Here is a 26,207-nt window from a genome sequence, read left to right on the forward strand (position 1 = left end):
TAGGGCCCCATGGAACCGTGGTGACACCAGGTTGGCTGGGAGTGTTGATGTGCTGCAGGGTAGGAGGGCTCTGCACAGGGAGCTGGACAGGCTGGATCCAGGGCCCAAACCCAACAAGGTGAGGTTTAACAAGTCCAAGTTCCAGGTCCTGCACTTTGGCCCCAACAACCCCTGCAGTGCTCCAGGCTGGGGACAGAGTGGCTGGACAGCAGCCAGGCAGAAAGGGAGCTGGGGCACTGATGGACAGCAGGCTGGGCATGAGCCAGCAGTGTGCCCAGGTGGCCAAGGAGGCCAATGGCTCCTGGCCTGGATCAGGAACAGTGTGGCCAGCAGGAGCAGGGCAGGGATTCCTCCCCTCTACTCTGCACTGGTTGGGCAGCACCTCGAGTGCTGTGTCCAGTTCTGGGCCCCCAATTTAGGAAGGCCATGGAGGGGCTGGAGCGTGTCCAGAGAAGGGCAACAAGGCTGGTAAGGGGTCTGGAGCACAAGTCCTGTAAGTGATAGTAAAAGGTCTCAAAATCTTAGAAAATTCGGGGACTTAGAAAGGAATTTAGGTTTGGAAAGGCCTTGGAAAAGTAGGCCCTGGGAAATGTTAGGCCTTGTACTTGCTAAAATCAGGTGAAACTGCACCTGTGTAATCAGTAGATGTTCATGATACAATTGTTAGATGTGATTGGATATAATTATTGCTTAAAGAACACATGGAATAATGTTAGGGGGCTGGGGGGGGATCACGAGAAATCCATGCTTGGATAAAAACAATGCATACAGTTGAACAATGTAAGTTTAATAATTAATATGTAAGTTATGTAATGATAGAGTATAAAACATGTTCAGTCCAAAACCAAGATGGGTCAGATTTGGGTATGTGTACCCCTGACACCCAGAGCTCTTCAATAAAGCACCTGCATATAATCATTTGTGATTATGTGTGTTCCTGAACACTAACCATTTCATCAGATTTTACTGGAATTTTGTGAGATATTTGTGGAATTTTGTGGAATTTTTGTGGAATTTTGCAGGATATTGAGGATATTTTGTGGGATGTTTCTGGAATTTTGTGGGATATTGAGGAGACTTGCAGAATTTTGAAGGATTTTTCTTAGATTTTGCGGAAATTTGTGGACATTTTGTGGGATGTTTCTGAAATTTGGTAGGATTTTGAGAAGATTTAGGGTTTTTTTTAAATTTTTCGGCAATTCCGTGGGATTTTGCTGGAATTTAATGGGATTTTGAGAAAATATAAATAATTTTAAGGGATTTTTCTTGAATTTTGTGGGATTATCTTGAATTTTGAGGGAGTTTGAATTTTGTGGGATATTGAGAAAATTTAAATAATTTTGTGGGATTTTTCTGGAATTTTGTGGGATTTTTTCTTGAATTTTGTGGATTTTTGTGGAATTTTGTGTGATATTGAGTAGACTTGAAGAATTTTGAAAGATTTTTCTTAGATTGTGTGCAAATTTGTAAAGATTTTGTGGCATGTTTCTGGAATTTGGTAGGGTTTTGAGAAGATTTAGGAAATTTTGTGGGATGTTTCTGGAATTTTGTGGGATTTTTGTGGAATTTTGTGGGATTTTTATAGAATTTTTTGGGATATGGATGAAACTTGAAGAATTTTGAGGGATTTTTCTAGGATTGTATGGAAATTTGTAATTATTTTGTGGGATGTTTCTGGAATTTTGGGGGATTTTGAGTAAATTTTCTTGGGCATTTCAAGAATTTTGTGGCATTTTTCTGAAATTTTATGGCATTTTGAGAAAATTTAAATAATTTTGTGGGAATTTTCTGGAATTTTGTAGGATTTTTTGGGAATGTTGTGGAATTTTCTGGGATTTTGTAGGATTTTGAGAAGACTTGAGTAATATTGAAAGATTTTTCTTAGATTTTGTGGAAATTTGTTAAGATTTTGTGGGATATTTCTGGAATTTGGTAGGGTTTTGAGAAGATTTTTCTGGAGTTTTGTGGGATGTTTCTGGAATTTGGTGTGATTTTGAGGAGGCTTGAAGTATTCTGAGGGATTTTTCTTAGATTTTATAAAACTTTGTGGAATTTTGTGGGATATTTGAGGAATTTTGTCAGATTATTCTGGAATTTTGTAGAATTTTGTGGGATTTTGAAGACACATGAAGAATTTTGATGGATTTTTCTAAGATGGTGTGGAAATTGGAGTAGATTTTGTGGGATGTTTCTGGAATTTGATGGGGTTTTGAGAAGATTTAGGGAATTTTATGAGATTTTTCTGTACTTTTGAGGCATTTTTCTTAGATTTTGTAGAAATTTGTGGAATTTTGTGTGATTTTTGTGGAATTTTGAAGGATTTAGAGGAGACAGGAAGAATTTTGAGGGATTTCTCTTATATTTTGTGGACATTTGTAATGATTTTGTGGGACTTCTGTGGAATTTTGTGGGATTTTGAGGAGACCTGAAGAATTTTGAGGGATTTTTCTTAGGTTGTGTGGAAACTGGACATTTTGTGGGATGTTTCTGGAATTTGGTGAGATTTTTGTGGAATTTTGTGGGAGTTTTGTGGAATTTTGAAGGATTTTGAGGAGACAGGAAGAATTTTGAGGGATTTTTTCTTAGATTTTGTGGACATTTGTAATGATTTTGTGGGATGTTTCTGGAATGTGGTGGGGTTTGGAGACGATTTATGGATTGGCTGCTGCTGCCGTCACACAGCCAGGGGGGCCCTGAGAGCGCGGGGCGGAGCTGTGCCGTGTGCAGAGCCCGCTGCTGGCTGCGATTGGCTGCTGCTGCTGTCACTCGTGGCTCTGGCGATCGCTGATTGGGCAGAGCGGGGACAAGCCCGGCCCCGCTGGCGCCCCCAGGGCGGCCGTGGGGCAGGAGAGCCGCCATTGCCGGAGCGTCTGTGCGGGCCCGGCAGCGGCGGCAGCGGCCGGAGCCCGGTGAGGCGGCGGCGGAGCTCGGAGGCGGCCCCAGCCATCGCAGGTGGGAGCCGCGCTCGGTTCTGCGGGGGCTCGGGGCTCGCTGCGGGCCCGGGAGGGGGCGGCGGGGGGCTGTGGCGGGTGGCTTGTGCCGTGGCCGGCCCGTGTTGGCCCTGGCGTGAGGGCGCTGCGGGAGCGGCTGCCCGCGGTCTCCTTCCCGCTGGGGCCTTGGCAGGAGCCGGTGCCGGAGCAGCGCTGGCTCGTCCCGCTTCGTGTCGGTAGCCCGGAGGTGGCTGCGCTGTGCCCGGGGCTGGGCGGGAAAATTCCCGGCGCCAGAGGTTTGTGTGGCCAAAGGAGGCAGAGGAGCGGTGTGAGAGTGACTTTATTGCTGCCCAAAGGGAGAGGCCGTGGGGCATTTGCCGTGCGCTCTCTCCAGCTGCTGGAGGACGCGGCCTCGTTTTTGTCCTGATTTTCCCGGCCGCGTGTCCCTGTCCCTTTCCCCACTGGCGGAGGTGCTTGGAAGGTTCAGACTTCCCCATCTGCCTCCTGCATGTCCCGGTTAATATGTACCCACCACTTTTGTATAACATCCGATATTGATGGTTCTGTTAAGTCTTTGTTCTTCTGGAAGTTCAGGAATTTAGCGGGACTTTGTCAGAGCAGCGGTCCTTGTCAATTAGTAACATTTTCTGAAAGTGATGCTTTTTCCCATTGCTTCCTTATGTGCAAGTCCGTGGCCCTATCTGCAAGCAGATTCAGTCATTGGCTCTGTTAAGAATAATATGTTACAGTTGCTGTTTGTAAACTCCTTACTTACCTTGTACCCCTGTCCCAGGATATTGTTAAGAATAATATGTTACAGTTGCTGTTTGTAAACTCCTTACTTACCTTGTACCCCTGTCCCAGGGTTTACTTACCCTTGTACCCCTGTCGCAAATTGCTGTACCCCATATTTCTTGTTCCTTGTTCAGCCAGGCCCTGCCCCCTCTCCCAAGTTTCTGTACCCCGTGTTTCTTGTTCTGTGTTCAGCCAGGCACTGCCCCCACTGCTCCTAGACTCCCACATGCCAACATTGTACCCCTGCCCCGAGTTGCTGTACCGCCCTGAGGAGGAGGATGACATACTGACTTTTATGCAAACGAGAGAGACCAGAGACTTATGGGATGCACCCAGACTGGAAAAGACCCCAAACCAACGAGCCACGCAAAAGGGAAGGAATAGAACCAGCACCATCTAACAAGGAAGACCCAGAGGAGTCCCCTGACTTCTTTCCAGAGGCCGACGTAACCTCGAGGAGACTCGACTGGGATGACAGCCTAGACTACGAGCCCTAAAGAACGAGTCTTCCCAGGGACTCCCGTGAGGAAGGAAGGCCCAGCTCTGCCCTAGTGACAGAGCTGCACGGATCCTCCTCTTCTGCGGTGTCCAGTGGGAGCAGTGGCGGTGTGCGCGACCCCTCGGGCCCCCACCCCAGGGCTGTGCTGCTTAATAAAGGCCTTTTTAAAAGGAGCTGGTCTCCTGGCCCGTTTATCACAGCTTGGGGGCTCGTCCGGGATAGCCACGCCCTGAAGAGGACGAGGGACGGGACGGCCGCCCACCCTATTGGGCCTCCAAGGGACGGGCCAGGAGACCAGCTCCTTTTAAAAAGGCCTTTATTAAGCAGCACAGCTCTGGGGTGGGGGCCCGAGGGGTCGCGCACACCGCCACTGCTCCCACTGGACACCGCAGAAGAGGGGGATCCGTGCAGCTCTGTCACTAGGGCAGAGCTGGGCCTTCCTTCCTCACGGGAGTCCCTGGGAAGACTCGTTCTTTAGGGCTCGTAGTCTAGGCTGTCATCCCAGTCGAGTCTCCTCGAGGTTACGTCGGCCTCTGGAAAGAAGTCAGGGGACTCCTCTGGGTCTTCCTTGTTAGATGGTGCTGGTTCTATTCCTTCCCTTTTGCGTGGCTCGTTGGTTTGGGGTCTTTTCCAGTCTGGGTGCATCCCATAAGTCTCTGGTCTCTCTCGTTTGCATAAAAGTCAGTATGTCATCTTCCTCCTCAGAGCGGTACAGCAACTCGGGGCAGGGATACAATGTTGCCATGTGGGAGTCTAGGAGCAGTGGGGGCAGTGCCTGGCTGAACACAGAACAAGAAACACAGGGTACAGCAACTTGGGAGAGGGGGCAGGGCCTGGCTGAACAAGGAACAAGAAATATGGGGTACAGCAATTTGCGACAGGGGTACAAGGGTAAGTAAACCTGGGACAGGGGTACAAGGTAAGTAAGGAGTTTACAAACAGCTACTGTAACATATTCTTAACAATATCCTGGGACAGGGGTACAAGGTAAGTAAGGAGTTTACAAACAGCAACTGTAACATATTCTTAACAATATCCTGGGACAGGGGTACAAGGTAAGTAAGGAGTTTACAAACAGCAACTGTAACATATTATTCTTAACAAGAAGCTAGCCTGGGAATTTCAAAGGAGGATTTCAAAACAATCCTCAGAGACAGAAAACAACTGCCAGGTGCTGTTTATCTGTCCTCTTGTTTCCTCTTGCAAGAGAGGGTCAGGGGGGTAGAGTGCCCCTGACCAATGATGGTAATGTAGCACTTAGCTAAGCAATAAGAGTTTCCTTTCTGTACCTTTCCACGTATCTGTCTATAAGACAGACCTGAAGCAATAAACTAGGGGGATTCTCCTGTTGAAACTCCCTTGAGAGTTTGTGTCGTTCTTTCTAGCCGTTCCCAATCGGAACGACAGTCCTTGGGCAGATCCAGGAGGATATCCAGGACCATCCCTGCCTGGGACGGGTGCCAAGGAGATCCAGGAGGGTTCAGTGTCCAGCTCTAAGTCCTGGGACACCCTGTGCCGTGCTCCCAACAGCCCTGATTTTCAGGAAGGAGCCACAGCAGCCTCCTGGCCATCCATGGATTTTTCTTCCTGGAATTCACTGTGGAGCTTGTTTCTGTTTTCCTGCTCTTTCTGAGCTCCTGTCAACATGGCATGGAGCTGGAAGAGGTAGAGAGGAGAAACGTCGGTAATGGGAAGATAGAAGGAAATTGCTGGGGAAAAGGGAGACACACACCCCTAACGGTGGCTGCAGAAAGCTCCACACGCTCCAGCCTGCCCCAAAACCAGGGAAGCCCTGGCTAAAATCCAAGGAAAACACTGCTGAGGATCCAAGGAATCCGAGCCATGATCTGTGTGGAGAGTGTCCCTGACAGGAGGAACGTGAATGGAACCGAGCGAGGCTGGGGCAGGAGGGTCAGAGCGAGCAGAGAAGGGGGGCCCATCAACATCCTAATTTACTGCTCCAGGGAAAGAAAAATTCCCAGCTTTAATTCCAAGGAGGATAATTTAATATCTCCTTGGCATCTACAGATCTATGACCTGAATCCAGTCATGAGTTTCCTTCAGGTCTCCACCCTCGGGACCAGTTAAACAGATAGTGGGGTTAAACTCTTTCCCACTTGTTAAATCTGGATCCTCCCATTCCATGAGGGACTTTTAATTGTGTCCCTCAGAGAATCCTTCTGGAGTAGAAGTGCTGGTGTGAAATGAACGGGGACAGGGAGTGTTGGGTGAAGAACAGACTAATGTGATATGGGAATGTGTCTCGCTGGGGATCCAAGCCAGCCGAATTTCACCCAGAAAAAAAAAGAGGGATTAAGTTCAAGCCTTGGGAAGCATTTGATTAAGTTATGGCAAAGAGAAAGGGCTAATGGCAGTTAATATGTTAATCGACTCACCCCTTATAAGGTTATGTTTCTAGAATGTTCCCGGTTCTCTCCCCGGATTGGTTGTTATTTGTTGCAGTATTTTGCAAATTTCTAACCCCAGTTTGTGGTTGGACCCATGCCCTCAGACTCTGCCCTCAGACCTACCCTATATATTTTTGTGTCTGCCCGTAGTCCTGGTCTTTGCAGTTTGTCCCTATACTGCGCACGGTTTATGGGCGTTGTCCTTATTTTATTTCTCATTAAAGTGTTAATTTTAGGTGGACACAAACTCCATCATACCCTTTCATTTTCTTTGCGCCTCAATTCCCTGAAGTCAGAGAAACCTAAAGTATTAAAGGTACTGGTTTTCAATGGGATAGGATCCATTTAATTCCCAGAAAGAGGCACAGAATTAGTTTTGAATCCAAGTTCGGATTCAGCATGGGAATGTAGTGGACAGCACACCGATGGTTTCCATGTTGCTGAGCAGGGCTTGTCCTGTCCATGGACTTTGCAATCCCCGACTGGACAATCCATGTCCCATGCTCAGCCAGCCAGGAGGTGACATCATCACCGTTCCCCTCCTCATCCCCGTGTCCTATTTAGACAAGAATCTTCCTTCTCCTCTGCTCCAGAGGGTGCTCGAGTGCCCACAGGGAGCCCCTTCCTCGCTCCCGTGGAACTGGTGAGGGCTGGGGTGATGCAGGGCCGTGATGTCACAAAGGGGTTAAGTTCTGGTGTGATGCAGGGCCGTGATGTCACACAGCTGCCCTGCCCACAGCACTGTGACATCACCGTGCCAGCCCTATATAAACTGGGCCAGCCCCCGCAGCTGCCAGTGCAGTCGCCATGGGACGTGCCGTAGCCATGGGTGACGGTGGCATCCTGATGGCTGGCCTTGTCCTGCTGCTGGCCGCTGTGGCTGTCTGCTGGGCCGGTGGCCACTGGAAACCATGGAGGCGGCAGACGAGGAAGCGCCCCAGGGTTAGGCCCAGAGGCCCATGGAGGAACCGAGCAGCCCCTGCAGCTCCCAGGTTCTCCAGGCCTCGGGTGACCCCTCACTGGCAGCCAGGTGCTCCTGCAAGCCCTCTGCAGAGCGCCAGCAGCTGCGGTCCCTGCATGGCAGTGGCCCAAGAGCTGCAGGAAGTGATGATCCGGCACTGGGCACGCAATGGGACATCTGTGCCGCTCTACTTTGGGATGTGGCAGGCGTTGTGGAAAGAACTGGAGAAGCTGATGAGGTGAGGCCACCTGCCCTGCTGTGGCTTGCCTAGCTTCTCCAGAAGCCGCCATCCCTTCAGGAGGATGCTCCCAGCAAGATTTGCCATCCTTGGGAGAGCCTCAAGCCTTGCAAGGATGGCACAGCAGAGAAGACCCGCCATCCGTGCAAGAAGCTCAGGCAGTCAGAGAACGTCCATGGTGCCAGGAGCCTCCGCTATCTCTGACAGCCTCCATCCCTAAGAGAGGCCGTATGGCACTGCACGGCTTGCGGCGTTCTGCACCGGGACATCAAGCCAGAGAACCTCCTCGTCAACCCAGACACTGGGGACCGGAAGCTGATTGACTTCGGTTGCGGCACCTTCCTCCAGGAGTGGGCCTTTGCACAGTTTGCCAGTGAGCCCAGAGCGCGGGCCCTGCTCCCAGTGCCAGGCACTGCACAGCCCCATTCCCTCCTGGGCCGTGGGGTGCGGCATTCAGCCGGCTGCCGGCTGCCCTGTGGCACGGGGCAGGTGCTGTGCCCCAGGAGCCGGCTGCAGGCCCTGCCGACAGAAAGGGGCTACAAAAGCCGGGCCCTGGGTCCTCGGCTTGGCAGGCCCACAAGGCCTTGGGCTGCTCCCCTGGCATTCTCAGCCCTGCAGAATGGTTTCTTGGCTTTGGCCCATTGTCAGAGGGAGGCGGGCACGCCTTGGGGGGAAGTTGTGGCCACGGCTGCAGCCCCTGCCTCTGGCAGGAAACTGGCACCAGGCTCTGGAAGGCAGCAGCCTGCGCCTGAGCAGCGCCGCCCGTCTCCCCTAGGAACACGCACGTACTGCCCGCCCGAGTGGATCGGCCTGCGCTGCTACCACGGCGATGGGGCGACCATCTGGTCCCTGGGCGTGCTGCTGTTGGAGATGGTGTGCGGGTTCCTGCCCCTCGAGAATGAGCGTGACACCGTGTTGGGGCAGCTCTTCTTCCCGCAGGAGGTCTCTCCAGGTTGGTACGCGGCCTGAAGAAGGCAGGCTTTGGCAGGTGGCACCGCGCAGCCCAGCCCGGCCATCCCGCAGCTCCTCGGGACGTCCATGTGCCCTCAAGGGCCGGCTGCAGCAGGTGGCCCGTGGCAGGCTGGGTGTGGCACGCTTGGCTGAAGGAGGGGACGCTTGTCCTGCCGTGCCGCTCTCCCGCCAAGGGCAGCCCCCAGCACACGCAGCGTGGCCCGGCTTCTGCAGGCGCCAGGAGCAGCTGGGCAGGAGCCTTCTGCAAGTGAGCGCCGCTTTCTGCCTTCTCTCCCCAGAGTGCCAACATCTGATCCGCTGCTGTTTGTCCAAGCACCCCATGGACCGGCCGGTGCTGGAGCAGATCTTCTACCACCCTTGGGTGCTGGGCGGGCATTTCTGATGCCTTGGCGCAGCCTCTGCAGCACCCAGTTCCCGTGTCACACGCAGGACTGAGGGCCCAGGAAATAAAACAACCCAAAACCCACTGCGGGCCTGGATGTCTTGTCCTGGTTAGCAACTTCAGCTAAGGGAACCTCTGGGCAAAAGGGGTAATCAGAGCGTTCCCCTCAGACTTTGTCAAGCTTTTGGTGCCTTTCCTCCAGGTTGTCCCTCAAAATCAGAGGGGGGTGGAGCCTGCACCAGTCCCCCCAAATCGGTGGGAGACAGAGACTTCTCCCAGGCCCCTCAAAACTGGAGGAGGATGGAGGCGATCCCCGGGCCCCCCAAACTGAAGGGAGATAAATACCTGCCCCCCCCAAACTAAGAGATGGATGTAGCCTAGAGCATCCCCCAAGTCAGAGGGGGAAGAGGAGACTGCCAGCCCCCGCAAAAGAGGAGGGGAATTGTGCCTGTGCCAGCCCCACAAATTGCAAGGGGACAGAGAACACCCCTGGCCTGGCAAAGGGCAAAGAGCAGACGGGGGCTGCTGGGATGGTGACAATACTGGCACCCCCCAAATCAGAGAGGGACAAAGAGCCCACACAGGCTTCCCAGGAGCAGAAAGGGGGCAGCAAATATCCCGTCCCCCTAAGTCAGAGGGGCACAGACACAAAAGGCCCCACAAAAAGAGCATGAGGAACCAAGAGCACTGCTGGCCCCACAAGGGTAAGGAGGATGGAGAAACTCCCCATCTGTCTTTGTTTTGGAAGACAGGTGTCTGCTACGGAGGGCAGGGGCCTCCCCTGGAATGAAAACGTAGACCCCCTCCCGCTGATTTATTATAATTCTGAAATCAAGGGGCTTTCAGGCAGAGATCTGAGGATAGGAATAACAGTTCTTTATTAGAATTTATAACCAGGCAAACAAACAACAATAACTACAGCATTAACAAGAAAACAGAACCAGGGGGCCCGTGACAGCTTTCTCGGCTGAGATGGGATGGAGGAGAGGCTTTGTTTCACAAACCCCCTCGGGCGGGCAGTCCCGGTGCTCCTGCAGGGCTCTGAGGAACACTCAGCTGGAACAGCAGGAATGAGCTGAGATCCTGGGCCGGTGGCTGAGGTGGATCAGCAGCTCCGTGGCGGTGCCTGGCACTGCCACACGTCCCGGCAGGACAGGGGGTGCGAGGTCACCAACAAAGGAGGAGAAGCAGCAGCAGCTCCGTCTGGGTGATGGTGAAATTCCCTTCTCCCCACCACAACAACTCTGCGCCCGAAGTGTCCTTCTCCAAAACTGAAGAAAGCCCACCAAACTGTCGCCACCCTCCTTTTTTTCCTGCCCCCTTCCCTCCTTGGTCCCGGCCAAACTCTTTGTCTTTTTTCAATAACCCACCAAGTACCCACAGTTAGGTTTTCCCCCCAACTAATGGGTAAAAATCCTATGGGCAAGCCAGAAATAAAAAAGAAAGACACCTAACCCCCACCAGTCCCTGAGACTGGGGCTTGGCCTTCCTCGTGGAGAGGGGCATCAAGGAAGGCTGCAGTGTGATGGAGACTGTGATGGGCTGGGAACTCACTGGGGGAAAGGAGGGAGCAGTTGTGAAGTAAAAGGCAGGTGGGGGACAGAACTGTTCAGAGAAGGGCTGAGCTACAGCTTGAGGAAGCTGAAAAATGTCATTTGGGGTCATCCCAGATGGATTTCATTTCAGAAGTTATGGAACAAGTTTAATTTTTGGGGGGTGTCATGTTTTCCCTTGGTGGTGGACACTCTGCAGACTTGAGCTGCATTGCCAAAATGCTCAAGTCTCTGCTGCAGGTCACAGCGTTTCTTCTTTGGCTGATCCCGGCCCAGTGCTGAGCTCAGCAGAGCCCTGGCAGAGCCCAGAGCAGCCTCAGCATCCGCAGAGCCCGGCTGCAAGGAGAGAAAGCAGAAACCGCCCTTCAGCTGAAGGCTCCTGTCCCCTTGTCCCAGCCAGCTGCGGTGACCAGGCCATGCTGGCCGTGCTCAGAGCTGGGCCCAAAGCTGCCCATCACTGCTGCCTTGGGGAGCAGAGCAGGAGGGCAGGACATGTGCCCAGCCTGCAGCCAGCCACGGCAGATCCAGCCCCTCAGCAGCTGCCCAGAGCGGGATGCTCCTGTGCCCGCTGCCATCTCCCAAAAGCTCTTGTCCCAGCCATGCCAATGAGATGAGGACCCACCTCACACCATCCGCTGCCACAAGAAAAGCTGGTCCCAAACGATGTCCTCAGTCTTCTCCAAGGGCACGGCCCATCCACGCCACAGCTGGTCCCAAGCACTTCCTGATCCAGACTGGACCCCACCTGGAACGCTTCCTTTAGAAAAACAAACAACAAATTAATGAAAATAGGTCACAGACAAAAAGGGGAAACAAGAAAAATGGTAAAAAAATCTTATGTCTGTCAGGAGCTTGAGGAAGGCCCAACTCCTACATTCTGGGGAAAAACCCACCCACAGGTGAGGGAAGCCCATGCTTTCTCCCTTCCTCCCTGCACTGTCCCCCAAAATCACGGTGATCCCAAAGCAAAGCAGGGGAGTGGAGCAGCCCAAGCCCTTCCTTGCCTGCACAGCAAAGCAGCCGTGCTCAGGTTCTGGAGTCCCACCTGTGCTCCTGCCATGGGGGTTTGTTTGTGTCGGGCTGGCTGCCCCAGCCCCAGCCCGGGGCACGGTGGGTGCTGGGGGCTGTTGGCAGGGCCAGGATCCCACTCCCATTTCGTAACCACCCCAGCCCACGTCCCCAGCCCTGCCAAAAACCAGCTGGGCAGCCACTGAGGAATCAGTTGCATCTGCCCCAGCAAAGGGGAAACCTTTGGTTCCCGGCCAATGCACAAATCTGGGAGCATCCCCCTGGGTCTGGACTTACCTGAAAATTCCCTGTGGAGCCTGGCTTTGAAGAAGGTGCCAGAATCAAAGTCCATCATCGCCAGCTCCTGCTGGCCAGGTGCAGGAAGAGGTTGTCATCCTTGCTGCTGTCCTCCATGTCTCCAGCAGCAGCAGCAGCAGCCCCACCTGGTACAGCTTCTCCAGGGGCTCCTTCTTCCCTGGGGTGACACCAGGCTGTCAGGGTTCTGCCCAGGGCCTGGCTGTCAGTGAAGCAGGACAAGCAAAACCAGCTCAGATGGTGCCCACCAGTGCTGGGCAGAGCAGCTCAGCTCCAGCACAAGGGCTGTGTGTTCCCATTCGATGACCCCAGTGCAGTGACACAGGCAGGACAAAAAAGTCTGGGTTTCTTTGCTGCTGATTGCCAGGGCATGTGTGGAGCTGTAACTTACCAGGTCCCTGCATCACTGTGCCTGTGGCTCTCACCTTTCTTCTAGGGCTGATGAATATCCTGCATCCAGGGATCACAGGACAGGTCTTCTAATGAGGGCCTGTCCAAGGAGTTCAGGGATAAACACCACCTGATCAGAATCTGGCAGTCTGGGGAGAGAAACCACAAACCACTGGTCAGTTGGAGAAGGCTCCTGTCTGCTTTGCCCCACTATTCCCGTGCCCAGACCATGCTGGATGTGCTCAGAGCTGGGCCTAAACTTTCCCATCAATTCTTTGTTTTGGAGGAGAGCAGGAGAGCAGGACATGTGCCACCTCCTCAGCAGCTGCCAGAGCGGGATGCTCACGAGCCCGCTGCTGTCTCCCAACACTGGTGTTCCCCCCGTGCCCAGAGATGAGGATCCACCTTGGGAGAGCCGTTGTGGCAGCGGGAGCTGGCCCCATCTGATGTTCCTGCCCCTCCTGAAAGGGTGCTCCCCGCAGACCATCTCGTGCAGCAGGATGCCCAGGGACCAGACGGTCGCTGCCTCGCCATGGTACCAGCCGAAGTCGTTCCATTCAGGGGGGCTGTATGACGGTGTTCCTATGGAATATGGATGGAGCTCATCAGGGGGATGCTGCTGCTCCCAGAGCCTGGCCCCAGCATCCCTGGGCATGTGGGGGCTGCCCCAGTGGCACATGGGGTGACCTGCTGCCCTCTCACCAGCACCTGGGACTTGGGTACAAACCTGGGGTTGGAAAAGAAGCCACTGGTGCTGGAAGAGGGCAGCAGAAACCCTGGCAAGGCCTGACCATGACACACAAAGGGAAATACCCACTCAGTGCTGGGGAAAAACCACACCCACATCCTCCCTGCTGGCATTGCCCAAAAAATATCTTGAACCAAGGCAAACCAGGTGAGCAGAGCAGTCCAAGCCCATTCTCACCTGCACACCAAACCAGCAGGTGCACAGGTTCTGCCTCCCCTCTCTGCTACTCCCACCCACGGGGGTTTTGTCAGGCTGGCTGCCCCAGCCCCAGCCCCAGTCCTGGGCAGAGTGGCAGGCAAAGGCTGCCAGCAGGGCTGGAAGATGGGTCCCCACCCAGTTCTGCTCAGAAGCAACTTGGCTGAAGACTCAGTGCTGTGACTGGCAGCCAAAGGGAGAATCCCTCCTGCCACACCCAGGTTGGGCCAGGAGATGCCAGGACCGGGAGCCTGCCCCTGTGTGGGCTCACCTGCAAATTGAGTGTAGGCTGTGTCCTGCAGGTAGGTGCCACAGCCGAAGTCAATCAGTTTTGCCTGGCCGGTGTCCAGGTCTACCAAGACGTTCTCAGGTTTGATATCTCGGTGCAGGACCCCGCAGCTGGTGCAGTGCCGCACGGCCGCCAGCACCTGCTGGAACAGCTCCCGCGCCTCTTCCTCGGACAGGAACCTCCGTGCCCGAATGAAACGCCGCAGGTCCTGACACCGCTGCGGGCGCTCCAGCACCATCACGATGGTGTTGGGGAGCTCAAACCATTCCAGCAGCTGCACCACACCGGGGAAGCCTGTGGACACCTTGTCCAGCAGCACTATCTCCAGGGGTGCGCTGGTGCCGTCGGGCTGCGGGAGGAGCACGGTGCCGTCAGTGGGGCTGAGGCCGTGCCAGGGCTCGGGGAGCCCTCAGCCAGCCCGGGATGCTCTGTGCCCTCCGCTGGCCCCACGCCCGCTCTCCCTCCAGGTGTCCTGGCGGCTCCCACCCTGCCGGGCCCCGGCTCATCCCCGCCCGGCACGGCCCGGCTTCTGCCGCTGGCCCCGCTCACTCACCAGCTCGCCCCAGTGCCGGACGCGGTTCCGTGGCACCTTTTTGATGGCCACCTGCAAGCCAAAGGGAACAGCGGATTCAGCTCACCGCCCACCGTGTCCAGCCCCATCCTCCTCCTCCGCCCCCTCCTCCTCCTCCGCCCGCCGCCGGCCCCTCTGCTCACCGGGAGTCCGTCCGAGAGCCGAGTGGCCGCAAAAACTCTGCCAAAGCCGCCGCGCCCCAGCAGTGAACCCACTGGGTAGCGCTGCTGCAGGGCCTGCTGCGCCTTCCCTGGGGAAGAGACGCGGCCGTCAGTGCTCGGCCCGGGGCCAGGAACGGCCCCCGAGCGCTCCCCGAGCTCCCCGGGCCGGGCACCCGCAGGCGTTCCCTCATTGGAACGCGACAGCGGCGGAGCTCGGGCCGGGGAAGCCGCAGCGGAGGCGGCGGCAGCGGCCGCACCGCCTGTGTCCTCCGCGGGCCCCGGGAGGAGCCGGGGCCGGGGCCGGGGCCGGGGCCGGGGCCGGGGTCGGGGCCGGGGTCGGGCCAGGCGGAGCCAAAGGGCAGCGATGCCGCCCCAGCCCCAGGCAATGATGCCCGCCCAGCACAGCCAGTGCTGGGCGGAGGTGAGACCGCGGATGAACGGCCGGGGACGGGGACGGGGCCGGGGCCGGGCTGGGGGCATGGCCCGGGTGGGCACGGGGAGAGGGAACCTGGAAGAGGAGGGGACACAGGAAAAGGGAGACCGGGAGAGGATGCGGGACAGTGGGAGAGGGAGAAGAGAGACAGAAATTGATAAATTTGCTCCTGTCGCTGCTTTCGCTGCTGCTGCTGCTGCTGCCGCTGCCGCCGCTGCCGCTGCAACTGAAGCAGCGGGGCCGTTTGTCCCCGTGTCCGTTTGTCCGTTGCCCGCTCGGCCCCGCCCCGAGCCCCGCGCTCCCCGGGCAGCCCCTGAGCCTGGCCAAACACGGCAACTTTGCCCTGCTGAGCCAAGAGCCAGAGTCTGGACTCCTGCACAGGGGCACAGCAATGCCCTTGGCTGCTGCTGTGCCTTGTCCCTGCTGAGGCTCAGACACCGTCTGAGCACATTCCCTGAATGCAGAATTTGTACCTGAGCCGAGCACTGCACTTGTGTCTCCAGCATTGCTTTCCAAGGAAAACAGGGCAAGGCAAACTGGCTATAGCTCAGGGTATTTTACAGTGTCTAAAACTTGCCAAGTCTCAGATCTTAGAGGTGAGAGCCATTTGGAATGAATGGGATGGAGAAACAGCGCAAGATGGAAAAGGGAAACATAAAAATAGAGAATAGAGAAAAATAGAGAAAAGCATATTGGTTGTTTCTTTGGATTTTATTTTCATTTCTTAAAAAAGCTGTTTCCATTTTCCCAGAATCTTCTCCCCATTCCCATCTGTTCTTTCCAAAAACCTGTCCTGGAGAACAAGGCGCAGCTCCTGTCACAAGATGTGCCCCCAGCTGCAGCTTCTCTTGGCTTCCCACACTGTGAGTGCAGCACAACTCTTGCAGCAAAGCAGGACAAATGTTTGAAGGACTTGACAACTTGTTCTTTCTTTTCCTTGTGCACAGGGGAGTTGTGCCATTGGTGAGGTTTTCATTGTTCCTCTTCTACCCAAAGAAAACATGATGGGCTGCCAGGAATTGTTGGGGAATACAAGCCTGGCTGAATGTGGAGAAAGAATCTCCAGAGCCTGCAGCCAGCAGTGGAGAGCTCATCATTCCAACAGCCCCCTGGACATCTGGAAAGTGATCTGGAACATGAAGATGGGCTGACAGAGGGAGTTTGTTTCTGTGTTCAGTTGAGATGATTCTACATCTCTTGCAGTGGGAGAAATCAAGAGTACAATCAGTTGATGATAAGCAGCAGAACATGATAAGCTGGAGCTCTCAGTGGGTGAGAGAAAGAATGTGAAAAGGAGAAATGCAGGGAATGACTTGGTGAACTTTGTGTGTAAGAAGGGTCATTTTTTCCTAATAATTCCCAATTCATTCCCTTTGCTTTTATCCTTTTAACAAGGCCAATTGCATCTCAGATTCCCCAGGAAATGAGAACCCTGAGCTTGTGGAGCTGCCTGAAAGGTGCCCTGTTCCTTTTTCTTCTGCTGCTCAGAAGAAACAATGAAGCAAGTTGGGAAGTTCTGGTTTTTCTTTCTCCTGGTGGATTTTTTCATTTTATTTGCCACTGCAGAGGCAATTTCTGTGATGGCCTCTGTCAGTTGATTCTATTTCAGCAGCAGCAGCAGCAGCAACAGGGCTGTGTTTGAACACTGCAAATGTGACCTGTGTGGCTTTAATTCCCCTCGACTTAGTGCTCAGGGAGTTGGGAGCATTTTGATCTCTACTGATCATGATGCCTGAAACAAAAATCCTGAGTTCCCCGTGACAAAAGCACAGTGGGTAGCACTGATTGAAAGAGGCAATTGCAGCTGTACTGCTAAAATTCAAGTGGCAAGCAGAAGAGGGGCAAGAGCAGCCGGGATCTACAATTGCCAAGGCTAAGGCACCAACAGCCTCCTGCTGTCACCTCAGGGTGAGTAAAACAGGGCTGAAAACAGCGCTGGAACCCGATCCTTTCTTCCTCTGAGGGCTGGCTGAGGGCAGCAGAGGCGGGCCCTGAGGAATCAGGGCTGTTTGTGGGGGATTGTTGCTGTAGTCCAGCATTGCCCTGGCAAAAGCCCTGGGAAGCCGAGGCAGGAGCAGGTGGGAAGGGCCGGCGCTGCTGCTGCTCCTGGCCGGGAGCCCCGGCCGGGCCGGGCCTGCGCCCGCTGCGCTGCGGCTGCTGCTGCTGCCAGAGCCGGGCGGGACTCGGGGACAGGGAATGGACACGGGGGGACAGCAAAGGCCTTGGGGGCTGCAGGGATGTTGGTGCTGGGGCCAGCGCCAGCACAGAGCTTCAGCCCGCAATGAACCCCGAGGGAAACGCTGGGGAAAGGCTCCATTCAGCCTTTCTTTACTCGGCGCTGTGAAGGGACCAAAATAAAAGGAGAGTGAGCAGGGCCCGACCCCTTCTCCTTTGGGAGGAGCCCCTGGGGCTGTGAGGGGCCGTGAGGGGAAATGAGAGGTTCTGTGGGGCCATGAGAGGTTCTATGGGGCCATGAGGGGCTGTGAGGGGAAATGAGGGGCCATGAAGGGACATGAGGGGCTGTGAGAGGTTCTGTGGGGCCATGAGAGGTTCTGTGGGGCCATGAGGGGCTGTGAGGGGCCATGAGGAGCCTCAGCCCTGGCAGGAGGGGTCCCACCATGTCCCCAGGGCAGAGCAGCCATGAGGGGCCGCGAGTGCAGATGTGGCAGCAGAGCGGGCTTGGGGCACTTCTGGGAGGGGATGAGAGCCTTCCCCAGCTCCAAACCACACCAAACCCAGCATTAACAGGATTTCCTGTCTTTTGAATCCACTGGCAACTTGGAAATGACTGTACAGTTTAATCCCAGTGGGAAAAGCAAGGGAATTTTCCCAGTGAGAGACATCCAGCCATTGTTATTCATGTCTAAGATTTAAAAGTCTTGACAGTGAAAAGTAATACTAATAAATAATAATAACAACAAGTTTATTTCTTGAATAATAATTTTTCTGAATCCCAACAATCAGCTCAGAAACATGTTTTTGTTTGTAATAGATTAGTACTAAAGAAATAAATTAAATCGATTTCATTTGTAATTCAGATATCTTTCATCTTTTTCCCAGTTTCTGGTCCCCTTCCTCCAGGGTCATTTCCTTTACTCACCCACTTTCTAATAGGTAGAAGGGAGTTAAGCACACTGGAAAAGACAACAGCTCCTGTTTCAAAGGGAAACAGCCACCACTCCAGGGAACCTGAATTGCCCCCAGGCTCGTGTGTGCACTTGAAGGGTGAGCAGGTGTTGGGGACAGAGATCTCAAACTCCTTCTAAGGCTGTGAGAAACCCACCAGTGGCAAAGTATCATTGTGAGTCAGCTCCTGCTGAAATTCCATTCCCCCACACCCTCCAAATGGGCAGGCAGGGCTGGGCTCTGGCAGGGTTCAGTTTTGAGTGCCTTGTGCTCCCTGGCATGGAAGTGATCCTATGAACTCTGGTACTGATGGATTGTGGAATGGCTGCTGAAGGAGGAGGGGGAATCTCAGCAGACAGGAAAGTCTCTTCTTCTCCCTTCTCCCTGCAGAACCCCCTCTCCAAAGAGAAATGCCTGTGCTGGGTTTCCATGGCACCCCTTCCCTCAGCCCAGTGTCTGAGCCACTGTGTGCTCTGCAGGACCAAAGCCAGAGGAGTCCCAATATCAGTCACCCCACGGTCCCCACACAGCAGGAGAAAGCACTGCTTGCAGTGGGGCTGCTGATCTGTGACCCGTCCTGGTTCCATCCACCCCACTCCTCTCAGCCACAGGCACCAGAAGGATCCCAGGAAAGCCACAGTGCTCTACCAGATGCCAGGAGCACTCCCTGCTGTGGCCTCAGGGATGCTGGGTGACCTCGTGGATGAGGATCTGTGGCTGGTGATGGAATGTGTGGATGGAGGCCCTTGACAGGAGGTTGTTGGAGACACGTGTGGGGCTGAAGGAGAGATGGCAGCTGTCAGTGGGGAGGGCAGGGACCCCGCTTGTGAGTCCATTGCCTTGGACACCCTCAGCCACAGGATGTCCAAGGAGTCACACAAGGATTTGTGTCCAAGGATGTCCAAGAAGGCACACTCTCAGCCTTCTTTTCCCCACGTTCCTGCTTTCTGTACATTGACAGTAGAGAACCTTGCTTGTTTCTAGAACTGGAATAAAGATCCCAGATGGAACAAGCCTTGCTGGTTTTAGTCAGAAGCATCAGTGACCAAAATTGTATTTCCATTGGTTTGGTCACATCTTTGTTCCTTCTCAGTGTTCAGGCTGGGCTGTGGGGTGTCCTCATTTGCTGCATTTTCTGAGTTCCTCTTGGATCCCTTGAGCAATAGGTTGTGCCCTCTGAGGATCCCTTGTGCTCCTTGGTGACCCAGGAGAACCTTCCAGGCGGTTTTTGGGGGAGCTGCTGCTGTGATGTCACAGGAACGTTGCCGTGTCCTTGTGGTGTTCCCGTTGCTGTGGGGCACAGAGGCCTCAGTGTCAGAGCGGCTCTGGGCACCTGCTCATTGCCTGAGGATCCTCCTGCCCGAGGCATTCTCAGCAGCCAGCCCAGCCCCTGACGGGTGTCCTTCTGTCCTGGCAGGGGGACAGACAGTCTGCAGACGTGTGCAGCACAGCCAAAATGATCCAGCAAGTGGTTGCTGCAGTTTGCACTCTGCACTCTGTGGCTTCTGATGGGTATTTTTTAACCCACTGGGCCCCTAAGTCGAGGATTTCCCCAGGTGCACCATATGTGCCTTTGGGATTGCTGTGGGCTTTCTGTTCTTCCTTTGGAACGGAGTTGATTTTGAATGAAAATTGCAATTAAGATGCCATTTATTTGGGAGAGCTCCTGCCAACAACTTCTTAAAGAAGGGGTTGTTTGTAGCCAGCAGGGTGTGCACAGCATTTGGAATGGAGCCTGGGGGGGTTCTGTTCCCCAAGAGGAGAAGAGTCTGTGGCAGTGAACCCTGGCATTCCCTCTGCTCACCCAGCCAAAAACTGGACACAGCCTTGTATTTTGTGCTGTTCTCTTGCTTGCTGTGCGATCCAAAAGGACTGTGGCTCCAGGAGGGAAGTTGTGAAAGCAAAATGCTCTCTTGGCATTGACTTGTTGTGTGGGATTTTCCAGCACAGGCAGCTTTTTCTCCTAACAGCATCTGGTTCAGGTGAAGGTCCCCTCACACATGGATACTGGGAAGCTCCTTCTTCAGTGAGCAGGAAAGGAACCTTTGGTGTTCAGAGATCCCAGTTGTTCCCTTTCAACACCATCATGAGCCCAGTAAGCTCCAGTATGATCCTTGTCACAAGGCAGCACTCCCAGGATGGTCCCAGTTGCCTCTGGCTAGATCAACCCAGTCAGTCCCAGTATGATGCCATTGGCTCCCAGCATGCTCCCAGTTGCTCCCAGTCACCCCCAGTATGGGGGATGATGTGCATGGTGTGTTCCCAGTCACTCTCAGATACTCCCAGTATGAGTCCAGCTACTCCCAGTATGATCCAAAATTGGATTGCTGGGAGGCCTCATGGAATCCTGGAGACCATTGTGACACTCTAGGGCCCCATGGAACCGTGGTGACACCAGGTTGGCTGGGAGTGTTGATGTGCTGCAGGGTAGGAGGGCTCTGCACAGGGAGCTGGACAGGCTGGATCCAGGGCCCAAACCCAACAAGGTGAGGTTTAACAAGTCCAAGTTCCAGGTCCTGCACTTCGGCCACAACAACCCCTGCAGTGCTCCAGGCTGGGGACAGAGTGGCTGGACAGCAGCCAGGCAGAAAGGGAGCTGGGGCACTGATGGACAGCGGGCTGGGCATGAGCCAGCAGTGTGCCCAGGTGGCCAAGGAGGCCAATGGCTCCTGGCCTGGATCAGGAACGGTGTGGCAAGGAGGACCAGGGCAGGGATTCCTCCCCTGTGCTTGGCACTGGTTGGGCAGCATGGAGGGGCTGGAGTGTGTCCAGAGAAGGGCAACAAGGCTGGTGAGGGGTCTGGAGCACTAGTCCTTTCAGGAGTGGCTGAAGGAGCTGGGGTTATTAATCAAAAGGAATAGGAAGAAATCTGGATCAGGAGGAGTAAAGAAAGCAAAGGGGAAGCAGAGGAAATGCTCAGGGCAGTTTGGGGGTGGCTGCCAGGCAGCCCTGGCTCTGAGCAACAACGTCTGCAGTGGCACAGGAAACTCACAGCTCATGGGAACAAATTTCTGTGTGACTTCAGAGGCCACGACAAACCTGAGTGGTTTCCCTCCCGTCACCCAGCCCTGCCTGGCCCCAGGGGCTGATGGCATTTGTGCTCCCTCAGGTTCATCTCCCCACAGCAGCACCATGGGGGTGCTGACGCCTGCTCTGGGCAGTGCAAACAGGGGCTCCTGAGCCAGTGCTGCCGTGTCTGTGCCTGCAAGGATGAGGCACCTCTCTGAGCTGGGGGAGAGGCCAGGGCTGCACAGGGGGGATGTTGTTGGCAGCTCCATGAGGACGCTCTGGGACGCTGCCCTGGGGTGTCCAGCGCAGTGGGGATGGATCAGCCCCTGCTCTGCTGCTCCTTCCCATCTCCCCCAGGGACCTTGCAGAGCCCCAGCCATGCTGTTTGCCCCCAGCCTGCCCACGGCCAGCCTGGGGCTGCTCACGGGGATTTTCTGTGCTGAGCTTTGGCCTGGCCGTGTTCTTGAGAGAGCCTGGGCAAGGAGCCTGGAGCCCCCAGGCCCTGCCCTGAGGCGTCAGCGCTGCCCCAGCAGTGCCCATGGCCTGTCCCTGCTGCAGCCCCGGCACTGCCACCCCCAGGGCTGTGCCCGGCCCCGAGAGCACTCAGGCCCTGCAGCAACACCAGGGCCAGGAGGGCAGCGGGGCAGTGGCACGGGAGCAGCACTGGCAACACCAAGTGCTGCTGCTCCTGGGCACAGCTGCTGTGCCAGCACTGATCTGCCCCCAGCTCTGCACACAGACACTGCTGCTGCAGCTCCAGAGAAGGGAACAAAAGGGGCATCTCTGCAGAAAACTTTGCTGGGAGGTCCTTTCATTCATTGAAAGCCACCAAGAGCACAGCCCCTCATGGACACAGTCTGTGGCAACAGGGATGGTGGAGAGAGAAATAAAATGAGAAATGGCACAAATAATAACATTTTATTGTACACAATATTAGAAAGTAAAATGAAGAAAAAGAACCTCCAAAATTAAAACAAGAAGTATCAAAGTTGACTTTTATTACAAGTGATTTGCAGAAATTGGCCAGCAGTTTAATGTTTTTTTAAACCATCCAGTCATCATTCTCCACACTGCAGCCTTGAGCTCCTGGTTCCTCAGGCTGTAGATGAGGGGGTTCAGGGCTGGAGGCACCACCGAGTACAGAACTGACACTGCCAGATCCAGGGATGGGGATGAGATGGAGGGGGGCTTCAGGTGAGCAAACATGATAGTGATGAGGAACAGGGAGACCACAGCCAGGTGAGGGAGGCAGGTGGAAAAGGCTTTGTGCCGTCCCTGCTCAGAGGGGATCCTCAGCACAGCCCTGAAGATCTGCACATAAGAGAAAACAATGAACACAAAACAGCCAAGTGCTAAACAGGAACTAACTGCAATGAGCCCAAGTTCCCTGAGGTTTGATTGTGAACAGCAGAGCTTGAGGATCTGTGGGATTTCACAGAAGAACTGGCCCAGGGCATTGCCCTGGCACAGGGGCAGGGAAAATGTGTTGGCTGTGTGCATGAGAGCATTGAGAAAGGCACTGGCCCAGGCAGCTGCTGCCATGTGGGCACAAGCTCTGCTGCCCAGGAGGGTCCTGTAGTGCAGGGGTTTGCAGATGGACACGTAGCGGTCGTAGCACATGATGGTCAGGAGGAAATACTCTGCTGAGATGAAGAACAAAAAGAAAAAGACTTGTGCAGCACATCCTGAATAGGAGATGGTCCTGGTGTCCCAGAGGGAATTGTGCATGGCTTTGGGCACAGTGGTGCCGATGGAGCCCAGGTCAGTGAGGGCCAGGTTGAGCAGGAAGAAGAACATGGGGCTGTGCAGGTGGTGGCTGCAGGCTACGGCGCTGATGATGAGGCCGTTGCCCAGGAGGGCAGCCAGGGAGATGCCCAGGAAGAGGCAGAAGTGCAGGAGCTGCAGCTGCCGCGTGTCTGCCAATGCCAGCAGGAGGAAGTGGCTGATGGAGCTGCTGTTGGACATTTGCTATGGCTGCACATGGGGACCTGTTCATGGACAAAGGACAGTGGCAAGTCAGGAGAGGCTGCCTTGAGCCAAACTTGGGCCATTCCCTGTAGATTATCCCGCTAGGACTCACCCAGCCTTGTTTGTGCTCTGGGAAAACTTCACCCAGGTCCCTGACTGAGCTCCAGCTGTGCTGTCTGAGTGTGCCAGGAGCAGACAGGCCTGTGCCTGGGGGCTCTCCAGGAGCCATCCCTGTCCTGCTGCCCTGGGTTTGTGGCCATGCAGGAGAAGGACAAGGCTGGAAATTCAGGATTTGTCAGAAGAATCACTCCTAATGCAGAAGGGCTTGTTGCCATCTGCACACACACTTCTAAAGTATAGCAGGAGTTGGTTTTAGGAATTGTTTTACTGCCCAGAGATCATTCCTGGTTCTCTGAGGTCAGAAATCCCCAGCATTTATGCTGCACTTGGAGTTTGCCCCTGAGAGATGTGAGAGGCAAACGATTCCCTGTGGCTTAGGGAAGGTGAGGGGCTGGATGGGCTTGTTCCCAACTGCCCTGGGTTTGCACCTTTGGCTGGAATCAGAGCACAATCACACTCCTCTGTCACCCTGGCATAAACCAGGCCCTGCCCAGAGCAGAGGGATCCCTGAATGTCTCACCCTCTCTAAAGGTCTCTGGGCAAGGGCTCAGCACCCCCCTCTGCCAAGGACACTCACGGCTCCCTTGGCAGAGCCAACAGCATTTCCTCAGCTGTGGCATCTCTGCCCTTCCCCGTGGGACATTCAGGGAACTCTGAGAGGCTCTGGCACAGATTTGCAGCCAGGAGGGCAGCTCAGAGCTTGGAAGGACACAGCAAGGAGATCCCCAGGTGTGCCCATGATGGGATCTCAGGCAGGGGACTCAGCTCATTCCCCTTTGCCACGGACTGCTTTGCCCACAGCCCCACAGGTCACAGGGAAGCTGGGACACCCCATTCCCATGGACACACCTGCCTGGCAGCAATCCCAAGGGCAGGGCCTGACTCAGCTGCTGCAGATGCCAGAGCCTCCCTGAGAGCCCCAGATACCAATGACAATATCAGAGCAGCGCATTTAGGCTGTTTAGGAGCCTCCCAGCAGAGAGACTGAGCACCCAAACTTACAATTCTGGCATCTCTGTAAATGTTCCAACATTACTTTGCTGTTCCTGGTGTGTCACTTTCAACTCAGAATGTTCTGTGATTCTGGGATTACAATTCCTCTTCTGCTTCTCTCATCCTGCTGTTGTCTATAATCAAAAGAGAAAAAAACCCCAAACCTTTGCAACAGTGTTAGAACAGTAAAGTAAAAACCAGACCTTTATTGGAAACTTCCAGGTGTCCCAGTGGGGTTGAGGCACACCCGGCCCCTTATTTCAACAATTTATTAAGATTGATTAATTAGGATATTTAACAGAAACATTCAATAGGAGATTCAGCTGCCCCAGTTACACACCCCAGGGTCAACCCATTGGAGTAGGTCCAAGGGTTTCTTTGCCCCACTTTCTGTTATGACTGTTCATATTCTGGTTAAAAAACAAAATGTTCTTCTTGTAGCTCCTCTCCCTGATGATAAGACTATACAGTATTTCAGAAATCTATTTAGAAGATGAGATTATAGTTCTAAAATCTAAGAGAAAGGTTAGGAAACATACCAGAATTAATTAAAGATAATAGTTATATAAGTATATAATAGTAGTTTAATAGAGTTAATTAAGGATTATCATTTTATAACTATATAATAATAGTTTACAGATCTAAAAATATATTAAACATGTATAAAAAGCAAAAATCTTTTTGTCATCATCCCAGCTTTCCCATCCTGCTTAAAGCAAGACATTGAAAACAGTCTCAGGAAAGCTCCTGATCTTTACAGCAATCCCAGTCTCACCTTCTTTTGGGAAGTGTCCTCTGGAGCTGTGCCCAGGCAGGTCTGGAGCTGGGAGCAGCCCTGCCCCACACAGCCCCTCTCAGCAGCAGCCCCTGCCCTGCTCAGGGCGGCTCCTTCCCCCCACAGCTTCTCCCCAGCACTGGGAGCAGCTCCCCGGGCCGGCTGAGAGCTGTCCCTGGCAGGCAGCAGAGTCCCTGCCCCAGCACAGCGCCCTGGGCTGCAGGACCCTGCTCTGCAGGACAGCCCTGGGCACCCCTGGCTGCTCTGCACAAGGGACAGGCAGAGAATGTACTCACAGAGTCTGTAGGCACTGGCATGTTCCAGCTTTAGGAGATGCCTCCAGGAGCTGCAGCTGCATTGTCCTGCAGCCAGAGGCTTCCTGTGCCAAGGGCTGGCAGGGATTCTGCCCCAGGCACTTCTCAGCACCTTCCCAGCCCTGACTGATTGAAGCTCTCTGTGCCTCTGGGCTGTGCCCAGGGTGGCTGCAGGCAGTGCCCCAGCCCTGCTGGGCTGGCAGAAGAGCTGCTCAGCAAGAGAAATGTGCTTTTGAAGCTCTTCTTGGTTTCCAGGAGCTGCCTCTGTGCCAGGAGCCCGGCCCAGCTCAGCAGCACAGACACAGCAGCAGGACTTTAATGAGCCTCTTGGGGCTGTGTGCTGAGACCCTGAACATCAGTCCCTGACAGGGAGGGGAAGAAACCTCTCAAGAACTCCAAATCAGAATCCAACTCCAAAGTTTCTTTCACTTTTAATGGGTCCCACTGAGGGACATGACTGAGAAAGTGTCCCCAGGCCCCAGGCAGAGCAGAGAACTGGAGGCACTGATGACAGCTGGGGACAAAGAGAAGCCAAGGCTTGGTGCCCTGGGCCACAGCAGCCAATGCTGTGCCAGCAAGGGCTGTGAGGAGACACCTTGTCCTGAGGCCCTGGGGCCTCCTGGCACAGCCCCAGCAAGGCTGGCCACTGTCACCCCCTTGGCCTGCCCTCAGCATCCCCCCTAGCCCACATGCCAGTGGCCTCAGGGATCTGCTGGAAGGAGTCCCTGGGGAGCCTTGCTCAGGAATGGCCCTGGGGGCTCCTTCATGCTCCCAGGGACTGCAGCTTTTTTAAAGGACTTTGGCTTTTGCTTTGGAGTCTCTGAGAGCTTTGTGCAATCCTGGCCTCCAATTATCTGCTGTAATTAGTCCCTTGAGAGCCTTTGTCAGTAACAACACTCAGTGGGGCTCATTAAGGCTTCAAGGTACTTCAGGTTCTTAAGGCACTTTCCTTTTTCCTTCCCACCCTGAGTCTCTGAGAAGTTTGTGCAATCCTGGCCCCAATTATCTGCTTTAACGAGTCCCTTGGGAGCTTTGCATTGACACTCAGTGGGGC

The 26,207-nt window shown here is 54.3% G+C and overlaps 2 protein-coding genes and 2 long non-coding RNA genes across 4 annotated transcripts in view; 1 reads left to right on the forward strand and 3 right to left on the reverse strand.

Moving 5' to 3' along the window:
* Positions 1-26,207, reverse strand: part of LOC147647078 (uncharacterized) — an 813,449-nt gene that overhangs the window by 436,249 nt on the left and 350,993 nt on the right. The window lies entirely within an intron of this gene.
* Positions 10,799-12,240, reverse strand: LOC147647092 (uncharacterized). The gene is made up of 3 exons (XR_015281637.1): positions 12,044-12,240; positions 11,361-11,495; positions 10,799-11,074 (listed from the first exon to the last, which is right to left on the reverse strand). It is a non-coding gene; the product is annotated as an uncharacterized LOC147647092 (long non-coding RNA).
* LOC147647093 (serine/threonine-protein kinase pim-1-like) lies at positions 12,425-18,929 on the reverse strand. The gene is made up of 4 exons (XM_086872376.1): positions 18,888-18,929; positions 13,666-14,032; positions 12,857-13,033; positions 12,425-12,600 (listed from the first exon to the last, which is right to left on the reverse strand). The coding sequence occupies exons 1-4, from the start codon at positions 18,927-18,929 to the stop codon at positions 12,494-12,496; spliced, it is 693 nt and encodes a 230-aa protein (XP_086728502.1). The 3' UTR covers positions 12,425-12,493.
* Positions 20,371-26,207, forward strand: part of LOC147647094 (uncharacterized) — a 62,358-nt gene continuing 56,521 nt past the window's right edge. The window contains exon 1 of the mRNA XM_086872470.1: positions 20,371-20,460. Within this exon, the coding sequence (XP_086728596.1) occupies positions 20,390-20,460 (71 nt within the window). The 5' untranslated portion in view covers positions 20,371-20,389. The remainder of the gene's footprint in view (positions 20,461-26,207) is intronic.

Source organism: Cyanistes caeruleus, unplaced genomic scaffold (assembly GCF_971803275.1).
Source record: "Cyanistes caeruleus unplaced genomic scaffold, bCyaCae1.hap1.1 HAP1_SCAFFOLD_65, whole genome shotgun sequence".
NCBI classification, from domain to species: Eukaryota; Metazoa; Chordata; class Aves; order Passeriformes; family Paridae; genus Cyanistes; species Cyanistes caeruleus.

What these genes read in the sequence shown, in the direction of transcription:
- LOC147647093 (XM_086872376.1), bottom strand. Translation starts at nt 18,929, where the DNA reads ATGTACAGAAAGCAGGAACGTGGGGAAAAGAAGGCTGAGAGT. An exon ending in GGGAAAAGAAGGCTGAGAGT is followed by an intron (nt 14,033 to 18,887) that starts GTGCCTTCTTGG and finishes CTCCTCCCGCAG; the next exon opens with CCCGACGGCACCAGCGCACC. An exon ending in AGCCTACACTCAATTTGCAG is followed by an intron (nt 13,034 to 13,665) that starts GTGAGCCCACAC and finishes CATATTCCATAG; the next exon opens with GAACACCGTCATACAGCCCC.